General features: G+C 38.5%; 1 protein-coding gene across 1 annotated transcript; it reads right to left on the minus strand.

Moving 5' to 3' along the window:
- Nucleotides 1-1526: 1526 nt before the first annotated feature.
- Nucleotides 1527-14199, minus strand: mtfr1 (mitochondrial fission regulator 1). The gene is made up of 8 exons (XM_041814711.1): nucleotides 14104-14199; nucleotides 12961-13069; nucleotides 11328-11426; nucleotides 8102-8235; nucleotides 5699-5928; nucleotides 5280-5526; nucleotides 4926-5106; nucleotides 1527-2848 (listed from the first exon to the last, which is right to left on the minus strand). The coding sequence occupies exons 2-8, from the start codon at nucleotides 12994-12996 to the stop codon at nucleotides 2801-2803; spliced, it is 975 nt and encodes a 324-aa protein (XP_041670645.1). The 5' UTR covers nucleotides 12997-13069; nucleotides 14104-14199; the 3' UTR covers nucleotides 1527-2800.
- Nucleotides 14200-14410: the final 211 nt, after the last annotated feature.

Here is a 14410-nt window from a genome sequence, read left to right on the forward strand (position 1 = left end):
TTAAGAAAGTATTTCCAACCAGTATTTCTGCATTTCATAACATGACAATAAACAGTGAGTTAGGGTACCAGTTTCTGTTTTGCATTTAACACACAGAGGGGAAAGTGATGGATTTAAAGAATGTATCCAACTTTATAAAAAAAAAAAAACTTTTAGTATTGGGTGACTTAGGATTTTTCAAACTTCTAAAGGGTACCTTCAAAGAAAAGGTTGAGAAATGCTGTTATAGATGATGGGCTAATTAGAGCAACAAAAATCTAAGGTAACAGAACATTTGCCGTAGTAGGCATGCCCTGCCTTTAGAGCAGACTTCATAACACGAACTCAACAGGCAGCCATTGCCATGTAAATGCATGATTCCTACTGTCAGTGGAGCCAGTGGTTGAGTTAAACTCTTGAAGAAGCTGGTCAGGATTGGAGCAAAAATATTTCCACCGAGGAAAGCTATCAGTGCGGCCCTTTGCTCTTCCTCTGATAAAAAAAAAGTGTCCAGTTCTGATGAAAGTATGCATATAGCTGCATCCATCCTTCTCTGTCCACCATGTTGACAAACCTGCAGCCTTGCAAGATGAATCTCCCCTGATGGCAGACAAACTGTCAGCTTTGCAAGCTTGCAATTTTACAAGCCAGTCATATGATTATTTTAATGTAGAATTTGATATGCTCCAAACACGGTAAAGTGCAGGATTTATTAATCTAATCACCTTAGTTTCTTACTATATTCAGATTTTGCCAGTTAACTTTCTTGCACATTACCCACTAACATGTCGCAAGCGCCACCATGTGGAGTGAATCAGTAGGGAAGCACAGAGGAAAACCACCAGTGAAACTCCACATTTTGTTTTTCCAATCAAAATATTGACATTTGACTTCTTCGCTGAGTCTTTTTTCACTGTTACTGAGGTAAATAATATAAGTCCTTTTCCCATCACATAAAAGACCTGTCTGCTTAGGAAAAGGGTTTATTTATCTATTAAAAAACATTTTGTTTGCTTTATAAACCTGTTTTTCTGTCTTTTTTAAAAGATATATATTTTGGGGCTTTTCATATGTTTATTTTAGCAGACAGTGGATAGAGTCAGAAACAGGGATGAGAGAGTGGAGGAGAGACATGCAGGAAAGAGGCCAGACTTGAACCTGGGCCACCTGCATACATGACCTAACCACTCGGTCATCTGCGCCCCATTTTTCTACCAATTAATAAACAGATTATTTTATGCTGCATCTTGACTAGGAATTATTCAGAATTTAGGGTTTTGTAAGATAAAAAAACATCTGGTGTGGCACTTGCTCCTCATAGGGTTCTTTTAAGGGTGCTGGGGTTAAATTTAAGGATGCTCCACGACTCCTACAAGGGTCTTTAGTAGTCTATGTCGATGAGAATGTCAATACAGTGCTGTTCAAAATGTTTAATCTCAGCCCTAATCTTCATCATCATGTTTCTGAAATCTTTCTTTTCTCCTCACTTTTGACAAAACAAACCTCTCTCTAGAAGTTAACACCAAACAATGCCACACAAACACGGGTTCAAGTCAGGACAAACCATTAACTTTTATTGAGAGATTTGACAACAATAGATAACTTTAATGAAGGCAATCCTTGAATAGTAAATTTAAATCACTTTATGACAACAGACACATCCTGTCCAGCTTCCCTTGTTTATAAAAGGTAACAAAAGAGTTATTCTAAAGCAGCAACTAAACTTTCATTGAGGACAGAATATGAAACAGCGTACAGTCAGTCACTTTGAAGAAAATACTGCCTAACGTGACCCTGAGGAGTCGATACGCTCTGGGACACATTCTTTAACGGAGGAGTAAAAATGTGGTGATTACTGGCACAAAAGCATGATAGATACCTTTGGGATACTGATAACAGGAGGTGCCTTTGGACAATAGAGGTAACTACAAAACCGTGCCACTTCTATGCTGATGATTATCTCAGAAACAAACGTTCTGTGAGAGTCGTTTCGTGACAAAGTCTTATCACAGAGTTACTGATAAAGAAACTAAACATTGCACATGTGCCTGTACTGGTGAGAAAACTAGAAATATGAACTCTAGTGAAGCATTACAGGGTCTGTTTCTGCATCGCTAAAGCACCATCCTAACTAGGAAAATTAAAGTTAAATGTTAGCACTTAAAGGCAAAATCTCACAGATCATTGGAATGTCTTTGGCTTTCTACCACAAAACTTACAAGAGAATAAGTCAAATAAAACTGGGATGGAAGCGTGTGAATCAAAATAAGACCTTGGCAAGACTGGGACACAACTGAAACAACAGTTTAAAACCTAACGACAAACATAATAATTAGCAGTTTTAAAATCATGATTATCTACTTCAACATAAATAAGAGCATCCCGATCATAAATTAGTCTACAAGTCTTCACAAAAATATATACTATCAACAAACAGCACTCTGTTCCATGAGTAAGAAAGTGCTCTGATAGAAGAAACTGGGAATGAACAATGACTGAACCATATCACAAACATCTAACAATTCTGTAGTGTTGCTTTGACAAAGGCTCAAGCCTCTGACACTTTAACTCGTGATCATAAAGTAGTGAACTTTTGATGATTCAACACAAAAACAAAAGCATTCAAAAGAACAAAAACAAGAAAACAGAAGGCTAATTTAAGTTATAAAAGTGCAAAAACAGATGGTCAAAATGATCATTGAATGCAACACTTTAAGATGACTGACGAGCCGAGGCAGAGTCCCTTTCTCCTCTGAAACAGCTGGTGTTAAAGGCTTAGTAAGGCACTTTCAAGAGTCCGCAGTACACCTGAATCACCTGTTCACAGCAGCTTCCTTTTTCCAGTTTGTCTTAACATGTGCTGTCCAAACTGTAAAAGCAAAGGAGAAATAATGCATTAAAGCCAGGAGAGCACTCACACATCATCATTCAAAAGACAATTAATAGAATAGGATCTTAATCTCAATATTAATAAAGGTTGCACAGTGGCTCAGTGGCTAGCAATGCTGCCTCACAGAAACAGGTTCCTGGTTTGAATCTCAGTCAGGCTGAGCCTGTGTGGTTTGCATTTTCTCCCTGTGAACATGTAGGTACATTCTTGACTCTCCAACTTCCTCCCACAATCCAAAAACACACTTGTTAGGTTAACTTGTTGAGATGCAACAGTATTGTTAACATTGCAGTATTGCAGTGATAGAAATGCCTGTGTTGTTGTTGGGAACAAGTGATGTTTCAAACGGTAGGTCTTAAGGACAAAGTGTTTTTTTGTGGAACTACAGTCATCATCAGCCCTTGTGTATTCACCATCCTTTGCACGCCTCTCACTAACTTGATCTAAGCATAAAAATAGTGGATGCTATGAGTGGCGAGGCAGAATCAGTCCGTTTTTAAATTTGTGGGGACTTTTAACTCTGGCATGTGGAAGTATTTTGGTTTCCCGGTGTCAGATAAACAAAAGCCATAGCAGACACTGCCAGACTGCAGTGACACATTTGATAGAAAATACAAGTAACATGAGGAGCCACTTGACAAATGATCAACCTGAGAAGATTTGTGAAGATGCCAGGAGCAGAATCAGGCCAGGCCAAAAGACTCTTAAGGAAGCGTTCACAATCCCACGTCCCCTCAACAGTGCATGGGCTCAACAGATCACAAGGTGTATCTGTGAATATATCAACAAAGACCTACAGATGTTTTCAGTGGTGGACAACAAAGGTTTTAGGTTAGGTATGAGTAGATATTTTTAAGCTTAATCCACACCTACAACACTTTTTTGCACATATTGTTGTATCATAGATGCCATTTTATCTTTCTGTTTTGATACAGTAATAAACTGTGCCGTGGACTTGTTTCTAAGGTATTACCATACCATGAGATTTTGATACCATTACATCCCTATTAACTGGTGACTGTAAATTGTCCGTAGGTGTGAGATTTTGTCTAGGAAATATGCATAGTAACTGCCCTATGCAGGCTAAGACTCTACTACTGCACTGATATGACTGACGGTGACGTATGTGGTGCCAGCTTTCAGCATCAGAGATCAACAGTGACTACCTGCTGTTTCCAACGCTTACTTTCAGCAGTAGCAGCCAACAGCCAAACTTTGAGGATAACAGCAGGCTTCACCAATCGGAGACGGTGCTGTGGGTAGTGAGGTTCTTTCCCCTTGCTCATGACTATTTTGATGCTGATAACATACAAACTTGTGTTGTCTACAGGAGCAAATACCATTGTTTCACACTCAGGTAGCTCATGCTAAGTCTACCTTGGATGGTTATGTCATTATGTCTAATAATCAAATCAGCAAAAGCAGCATTGACTGTACAGTTTAGTGGCTGATGGGGACAGTAGGAAGGAGTGAGAGTTGGCATATCTTGTCCTTTTCCCCTCCCAGTACTGCTCTAAAAGCACTTTTTGAAATTCAAAGGCAGATGTACCTCAGTCAAAACTCTGGGATTTAGTTCCTCTTTAATTTATCTACTCACCACATAAAACTTTAATACTTCTGATACCCAAACAATGAAATTGTGGCTATTTAAGGATGAATAGTATCTCAAGTATCCTAAAAAAAACATTGAATTTCAGTGATATTTTCAACCACATGCCTACTTTTTGCCATGACGTCACAATCATATTTACACAATTAGGACAGTGTGAAGGTCTTTTAGTTTGTGTAATTCAAAATAAAGGAATTACCAAACACTGGATGCTTTGAACTTTTATTTTTGTTAGGGTGGTATTTCAACAGGTGATAATTATTGTCTGTTTTTTACTAGTATCATATCTGAATTTAAATCCGATATTGTGTTAACTTAAATATCTAAAATTAAGTCCATCAAAATTGTATGCAGTTCTCCTCTGGGAAAAGATCTATCTATGTAACAGTCTGATTTTGTGGCTTGTTTTTGATCAAAGTATAAATTAGAAAGAGTGATGTTACCTACCAAAGGGGTTTGGGTTTTAGGCTTTGCTTCTGGAACAGGAAGTTTGAAGTCCTCTGTGTCGTCTCGCTCGCTGTCGTGTCGATAGCGGTGGGCAAACTTGCGTTTCAAGGCTTCTGCAATTAAAGCTGCAGCATCTGCCGGCTCACTGGGCTTTGATTTGGCATCATTATCCACTGAACGACTATGGAAACAATTACAAATCACAATAATCCACTGCATTATTCATAGGGTAGTACATTTTCTCACATATAACAATTTCCAAAACAACACATTGACTAAAAACAAAAAACATTCCTATTTAGTAACTTCCAAATAAATGTAAATCTCTTCTCTTCATTTACATTGAAGACCTACCTTTTGACTGATCTCAGCTTAACTTTGCTCATGTCTTTCAGTACATCCAGCATGTTTGGGATCTCCAATGGCCTCTGTTCCAAAACTGTCTGACCTTCTGTCCTCTTCCCCCTGCGCTCTTTTATCAAGTCAATGGCAGAAAATGTCCTCTGGAGATTTGGGGGTGGCAGTGGTGGTGGAGGTGGGGGAGGAGGTGGGGGTGGGGGAGGTAGGGTGCCAGAAGGTGGGGGAGGAGGTGGAGGTGCGCCTGGGGAAACAGCCGAGGCAAAACAAAAAAAGAAAAAAATGTTAAAGCTGGGTGACACGTGAAATTCTGCTGCCATCTCGAGGCCAATCAGTGTTACTACACCACCATAGATACAGGAAAACAAAGAGCTCAGTCAATGTGACAAAGCAGAGAGAGGAGGTGGACCGCATACCTGTCTGTGTGTTTTTTTCCTGAGCCAACACGATTTGTGCTATCTGAGCTCTGAGTTTGGCTAGTTCTGTCTCCAGTGCACTGATCTTCTGAATTGCCTCGTCATTAGCGACTGTGGGACCCTGGGGGTCTGGAGGCCCCTGGTGTATGCTTGGTAGCGACCTCCGGCGGGTTAAAGTGTGAGGGTGAGGCTGGCGGGCTCTGAACAGGAGTCCTGGAGGGATCCCTGATCTGTTAAGAAAAGGTAGATTTATGTTGTTACTTAAACTCTGAGGTTGTTAAAATTAGGGTCATTCAAACTATCTAGAAACAAGATAAAACACATGAATGGTTCATACAAAGTCTTTTGGTAATAATACTTGTGTTTTGGGCTATTTTTGGCTTTAAATGATTAAAACTATTAAAATTGATGTGTATTTTTGACAGCAATAAGTCATTTTTTTCCTGTGGGTCATGGTGGGCCACAGCTCTTCTTATATATGTCAACAGGGGCTCAATGAAAAAAGGTTGAAATGACATTACTAACTTTTTAAAAATCAAATTGATTAGAAAAAAGAGGGGAAAAATGAATTTAGAAAAGAGGGATTAAAGGAGGCGGTGTGGGTGGGGAGTGTCTATTACAGCATCAGTAAATACGGTAGATCTCATTGTTTGAACATCATCTAACATTAAATCACTTCTACTGTTTTAACCACATTTTTAAAGACTGAATATACAGAAATTTAAGGACCCTACCCACTTAAACATTGTTGATAAAATAATAATAATTATTATTAGTCAAATATGATGTTTGAAGACAACACAACAACTTATATTTCTACAGCGTGATGTCTTCTTTAATCAACCTGGATCATTTTATGATCCACAGGATTGGGTGTAAATTTTTGCATTGAGGGGAATAGTCATTTTTATGTATTTCTCATTTTGATTAAAAAACACGCAAAAATGGAAGAAAGGATTTTGTGTAAACTTTTTTAAAAATACGACTTTTGATTGTTTGAATGATGTATAGAGAAGAACATCTCTGCTGCAAAAAGGTTAGTGAACTGGTAATTTGACACACTTTTCAGGTTGAAGAAATATTGCACCTTCTGCGATTTGAAAATTGAAGCTGGCCATACTGTGATATAATCTACATTTTGAATAACTGCCCAGCCCCAGCTAGGAGGCTGTATAGGGATGCTGGTCTTTCCCTGCTCAGTTGGTTGCGACTCAGGAAGGTCAACGCCACAGTAAATGGATTTGAGCTTATGTTGTGCTTTTCTGGTTGCCCAACTACTCAAAGTGCTTTTTACACCGCAGGTCATTTGATGGTTTATGCATTGAGACGAAGAGTAGCTGTCAGTTCTAACAAAATCCCATTTGTACATATAATGCATATTCACATGACACTCGTGCAGCTGTGGGAGCTGTTTGGGTTAAGGCTGGAGATATACTTGCTATTTCAATTTGTGTTTGGCAAGCATTCTAGTAAATATACGTTTTTTTACATACCCAACCCATCTTATTGGATGGTGTTCAGAACACACCATCTGCTTTAGTTCCTACAACATTTTCATCCATGCACTGACATAACACCACCGGTGTATTAGTTGAATTGGTGACTGTGTTAACTGCTGACTTCCAGCTGGCTGGGTCAGTCCTGAGTCAAGTCTTCTGTTATCATGTCCAGATATTCTCATCAGATATGTATTCCATGAAAAACTTCACTAACAGCCATGGACACACTTGACTAAGAGTCACCACTTTACACAGCCACTTTTTGAACTAGAACACCAAACTTACTTCCATTATCATAACGACTTTAAACACTGATTTCTAAAACAGAAATGATCTCTCACCAGCTGGTTTGACAGGAATGTTTGTCTCTGTGCACTAACAGTAAAACACTGTAAAGATGAGGAGAATCATAGACTTGGTTTCTCTCTCCTGTTGTGTTGATCGTCACACCTCCTCCGCCTCTATCACACGCGTTTACTGCATAATGAGTCCACATTGCATTAGATTTTAAAGATGTACAAAGTGGACTAGTCAAACCGTCGCTGGAGATGTGTGGCATGCGTGATGCGTTTACATCACAGGATGTTCACAGCAAGTATATCTCTGGCCTATCTCATGGTCATACTGACATGGGGATCAAATCCCTGACCTTCTAGATGAGAGACAACCATCTCCACCTACTGAGCCACAGATTCCCATCAGTTGGTAGTGAAGATCTGAGTTTAGTGTGGGTGTGGGAAGGGGAAATTCTTCGTTGATCGACTCCCACTATGAGGAATTTAAACTACATCTTTTAAATGTCCAAAATAAGTGAATATTTAAAAAAATAAGGATAATTTTCTTCTTCTGAAATCCAGAGCTTTTTAAGAAAATGTTGGTGCACAGATGATGATGTTGTTCTCACCTTGGCCTGCCAAAGTAGTCTTCCGCATCCTCCTCATCCCCGTCGATCCAGCCGACATCAGCCAGAGAGGCCACCAAACCAATCTGCCTCCTGGTGCCTATCAGGAGACCGGCGTCTTCAGTGTAAGGATAAAGCTGATGGATAGAGAACAGCCAAGTCAATATGGGGACTGGAAAAACATGTCAGAGAAGAGCACACACCTGAACAAACTACAACACTGCATCTCAACAACTCATGTACAGACACTTTTCACTAAAATGAGGGTACAGCATGTATAGGGTGTTAATACAAGCACAGAATTTCCAACATGCTTGATGTATGGAAGGTTCAGGTAGCTATGTAGGTCTATAATCAGCTGGAGGTTACTGAAGGTTGCTGAACAAACTGACCTAAAGCAGACAAACTGCATTCCTTAAAAGGAGGGCAGCTGTAGAAGGAAGAAAAGAAGGAGAGAAAGCACAATGTTGAAAGAAGCAGGAAAGTCAAGAGAAACAGTTCAGTGTTTTAAACCACATGTCAAAGAATTTAAACCTGAGAAAAGTTTACTTTAACCGTGTATTAATTTCTGAAAACACATTCAGAGGAAAAATACCTCTGTTACACTGACTGCATCACCTGTGTTTATGGTTCTGACATGAAAACAGTGAGAAAAGCAGAGGTAAACAAAAGGCTGAAGAGGGCATGAGATTTTCATGTCACATGGCTGTGACGGTGAGAATAGACGAGACGACAGAAGAAGAGACAGAACCGTTTCATAGGGCGGCACAATAAATCGCAGTTTTATCATTCTTGAAATATGAACTTTGGAGACAAACATGTCTCAAAGGTCTGATTATATTGTCATAAATAAGAAAAAATAATTTCTCATTTTCACACTCTCACAACATTTTCATGAAGTCAGATGAAACTAAAGCAAGCCTTCAGCTACCCTCAGGGTAGGGGTAGGTGATATAGGAAAAAAAGTATCACAAATTTTTTATGGACACATCTCGATTTTTTTCATTCAATTTTTAAGACAAATTTGTAAGCTGATAAAAAGAAAATCAACCTTTTACCCTAAACATTACTTCAGGTGCATAAATACTGTTTGAAAAACTTTTCTTTTTCTTCGGCACCAACCTGTTGGCCAATGCATTAAATCTTAAAAATTTTTTTAAATTATTTCATTTTAAAATTTCATAGTTGCACCATCAGGTAAGGGAGTCTGGAGGTCTTCTACCACAATATATTCAAGTTCCAAACTTTTATTTTTCTGCATTCTCATCTATTTGTTTCTGCATTTTCTGTGCCACTTTAAAATGATTATTTTTGTCTCCTCTTTATGTTAGTAATTCTACTTTAGTGTTTATTACGCTCATTTTAACACACTGATTTTCACTTTAAAGCAGAGACACTACATAGAATTCCTATAGCTGAAGCTTTAACAAGTAGCCTGATTATATGCATTTTTATATTACAGTTATTTCATTCTTGTTGACAGACTGCAGAATTAAGAAAAGTATCTAAGAATTTGGTGCATTTTTCAGACGTGGCTATGTAGTGAGGTAGTGACTGTATGTTATTTTAACAAAAACTTGATTTTTATTTTAAAAAGGGTAAGGAAAATGTTAATTTACAGGGGTAAATTAGGCTGTGATGAGCAGTGAAGTAGTCTACCTGTCACATTTGTACCTGTTGCTGCTTACAATGGAGGAGAGAGGAGGAGGAGGAGATGCGGGCTGAGATGCAGCAGCATTTAGCAATGTCAGCTAAAGAAATGCACCTGAATCCATGAATATACTGCTTAAAAGATTTTCTAATAATGATCAATGTTGGGACCTTGCAGACATCGCCACCTTCCTCCGTAAAAAAGACGCTGATATTACAAAGTTTCACTCAAGATTCCGTTACCTGTCAGGGGGGAAATTTTGTAAATAACTTGGGAAAACAATGGAAAGTAAAACAATGGCGGCTGTAACAGTTAAACCAATAGTAGGCTATCTGCCTCTGCCACACTTTAGCCTGTTGACTGTGGTGTGGTTCATCTCCCTTCCCTGTTTGAACCTCAGTGGACAGTTTAGGATGCTAACTTTTGAGCTCCTCAAAAAATATTCATAAAATTTGTTTATATTGTGCAAATCAATGTGTTTTGCACACTGATGGTTTAGAAAACCAAGACAGAGCTTTGTATAAGACAGTAAGCAATCATCTCAGGGATTAAATCTAAATTTCACTTTCATTTGCAGCTTGAATCACTGCTGCGTCAGGAAGCAGAAGGGGAGAGGGAGCAAAGAGCTATAAGTAAAAAGGACAATTCTACGATAAAACAACTTACTTAGATTGCCAATACATTTTACTTCTTCACGATCTGAGATTGTCCTATCACTCAACCCTACTTCAGAGTAACTGTTGCACGTTTAGTGGTGAAAGAGTCTGAATCACTTCAACTGGATTCACAATAAACATATTTTAAATTGCTGGAGAATTGAAGAATTGGTCATCAGTATTAGCTAATCCCATTCAAATGCATCCATATACACATTTACACATCACCGATGAAGCAGTGGGAGCAAACTGGAGTTAAATGTCTTGCCCAATGACACATCGATATGCAACTTCAAGAGCCGAACTCACAACCTTCTGATTGCGAGACAACTGACTCCACCAACTGACCCTGGTGTGGTCTTCTGCTGCGTTAGCCCATCTACTCCAAGGTTTGACATTTTGTGCATTCAGAGGAGCTCTTCTGCATTCCTCAGTTGTAACAAGTGGCTATTTGAGTTACTGTTGCCCTTCCATCTGCTCGAACAAGTCTGGTCATTCTCCTCTGACCTCTGCCATCAACAAAGCATTTTGACCCCGAGAACTGACGCACACTGGATATTTTCTCCTTCTCTGGCCACTCTATAAACCCTGGGGATGACTGTATGTGACAATCCCAGTAGATCAGCAGTTTCTGTGACACTTAAACCAGCCTGTCTGCACTGACAACCATAGCATGCACAGTCACTCAAATCAGTTTTCTTTCCCATTCTGATCAGTTTGAACTTCAGCAGATCATCTTAACCATGTCTACATGCATGTGATGCTGCCATGTGATTGGATAATTAGATACTTGCATTCATGAGAAGTTGAACAGGTGTCTAATAACATATCTAATAATACTTTGCTGAAAGAAAGGATAAAGCAATGTCATTTTTTAGTTTTGCTCAGCCCTGAGAAAATAAAAAACCCTAACATGATTTACCTGAAAGTGAACCCTGGGGCAAGGTTTCAGAGGCAGACTAGTAGCTATTCTCCTCACAATACTTCTTGAAGACCCATAGGGCTTAGCTGATCCAAAAGCCTGAAAAGAGAAAGATGAAATGCCTTATCTGAATCACAGCTGAAGGAAAAAACAATCAATGTTAAATATGTCCACTGCATTCATTTTAACTCAAGAGAAGTATTCCAGGTGAACCCCAACTAGTATTTTTAAGATCTGAGAAATCTTTACTATAGACTTTCATATCAACGCAAGAGAAAGTTTCAGTCCAAATTTTCAACTGGTTGAGGATTCATATTCTCTTGTTGTTTTTTAACTGATTGAAGAAAAAAAAAAATCACATTTTACTTTTCAGCCCCACTCCATTGGATTCCCACTGTAAATATGTACTCCTTTGAGTAAACTTTAAATAAATTACTCCAATTACTTACAAGCACATTTACTTAAACTTAACCCTTGGAGCTTACGCGGCATGGATCCGTGCCACAGTCACATCCCTTTAAAGATCACTTGGTAACGTTTAAACAGTAGGTCGTAGACAATTTTTTTTTTTTTTTTTTTTTTTTATCTGAAAGCTCTTTGTTGTGCCTTTCTGGTTATGTTCTCCATGCATTTGTAGCTTTAACAGAACATTTTCTAGTGAACCCGACACTGGGCTGACTTTCTGGGGTCCCTGAGGACAGCATTGTCATAAATAATAAGAAGTGAAAAGTCTATAAAAACGTTAAAACTTTTGAACCAGTAGTCATAGACACTTACTCTCTTTTTTTCTCTGAAAGCTGACTTTCCTGTCATTCATTTGCTATCCTCAATATTTTTGAAGCCCTAAAGGACGCCGTTCTAGCGAGCCTGGAACTTTGGTGACTTTTCAGGGTCTTTACAGATTGAATCCACATTGTTAGAACCAATAATTAACGTCTTTTAATCCATTTTTAATCCATTTTCGATCACTTTCTTCAGCTTTTCGCCCAGTTGTTGTTTTCAGCAATGCATTGTGGGAGTTTTAGTTGACCAGTTGCATCTCTACTGCTTTAAGGAATGGCACAAATGAACCTAACTGCAAAAGAAGTGCATGGACTTTTCTTTAAATATATGTAGATATTTTGAAAACTGTTTGTCACAAAATGTTTGTTCTTTCACCTTTCTGTCCCCAAGAGATGTGAGAACAAGTCTGTACAAAGAAAAGGCTTAGTCACTGATGTTTTTTATGTAATAAATAAAAACTGCTGAGTTTCAAATTCTGATTTGTTTTTTCTTATGTCTTTAGAGTCCTGTAACCTTTTAAAAATTCAAGTGACATTACTGTAGTATATATATTCTTAAAGCCCAGGTTGTCCTGAAAAAAGGATGTTTAGAGCTTGACTGTACACACTTTTAAAGATAAAAAGTCCAGACGACACATGATGGTAAAAAAAACAGCTGCAAGCTCTAAGGGTTTAAGTAAACCTTAATCAAAGTGGCTTTACTTTTACTAAGCTACAGTAGTCTTTGGCTCCTTCCACCCTTTCTAGATGAGTTTTATGATCTCTATTAAACAATGTAATCTTATCTTTAGGATATAGATGATTCAGCTGACAATTGCAGAGTCTCATATCGAAACCCCACTTTCACTTACCAGGTCCATTTCGATTGGTGCATCGTCTTTACTCATTTCTGTCAATGTGCTTCACAAAGACAGGCAGACGAATGTCCCCACACCAAGGGAGTCATCACAAAACACTCATCTAGAGGAAACACAAAGCAACAGTGAGAAATCTGGTGAGAATGTGACATACATAAATACAAAGCAGCATCTTTTTAATGTTGTTGTTGAAATATATATACCAACAGTGTACAACCATGTTAAAAAAGGCAACTGTACAACGCACTGGCATATATTCTGTATGACCCTTTAACGGTTTGGACCCACATTTCATCAAAAAATAAAGTTCTTAGCTTTTAATAATAACTTCCAATAATTGGTCAAATACGGAACACGTTAAAGATTCAGAGCTGACATTTTTCAATTTGTCTTCCAACAAATGGACAAGAAAATTAGAGTAAATAATGGTTACTGAGATACAAACACCACATATGATGCATTGGCAACATTTTTCAATTATATGCGAACAATGCAAGTCCATGCCAAAAGACTTAAATCGGATATAAATAACAGAGAAAAATTAAAACGAAAGCAGCTCTGCCAGTGAAAGTTTCTGTACTAGTAAACAGCAAAAGTGCACGTAACCACACGCACTTTTTAACGAGCTCCTTGTAAAAGAAAGTGACTAAGGACTTAGCTGTTCCAGCTGAATTCTGTAACTGAATTAAACAAAGAGATTAATGGATTCCAAGTTTATTTTAATAAGCTCAGTTTTCTACCAAATAAAGATGAAGCGGCGCGGTAATAATCATGGAGGATAACATTAAACTGCCGCTCCTTGTCGTTGTTGTTTTAGAAAGTTCCCGACGAATATAAAAACAACACAACTGAACAAAGAAACAACAATCAAAGTTCTGTAGCCGTATTAGTGGTTATGATGTTTGTTAAAGGCTAACGTGCTAACTTAGTGACATTAAACTAAACTAACCTGCACGAGCAGAAAAGCTAACGGCTGCTAACAACCCGGGCAAGCTAACTCCCGAAAACTACGACCGTTGACAGATTTATTGTAACATGTCGATTTGACGGTTAGTTCGAGGAGTAACTACTTTAGAAACTATATATTTAATGTCGTAGTTGACGACTGGTGTATATGCGACTCTAAAACAAACTTACCGAAAGTTACGCCGACTGACCCTTGTTAATTTTTCCAACTTGTCAGCCTTCGGCATCCACAGCAAGAGGTGACTAGTGTGGGAAGACTCTTGGAACACAAGTTACAGCCAATGGGATAACACGGATTACTCCGGCTAGGCTGTGACCACGCAACGCAACTATTGGTTGTTCGCAGTGATTGGCAGACAAATCCACTAATAGCATCTCGTCAAAGAAAAAATGCTATCTAATAACTGGGTCTTAGAACTGTCGGTCATATTATATTATCCAATCATGTGCCAGAAAGCATGTGGATGTTCGTTGTGAT

This window comes from Cheilinus undulatus, linkage group 19 (assembly GCF_018320785.1).
Source record: "Cheilinus undulatus linkage group 19, ASM1832078v1, whole genome shotgun sequence".
Classification (NCBI taxonomy): domain Eukaryota; kingdom Metazoa; phylum Chordata; class Actinopteri; order Labriformes; family Labridae; genus Cheilinus; species Cheilinus undulatus.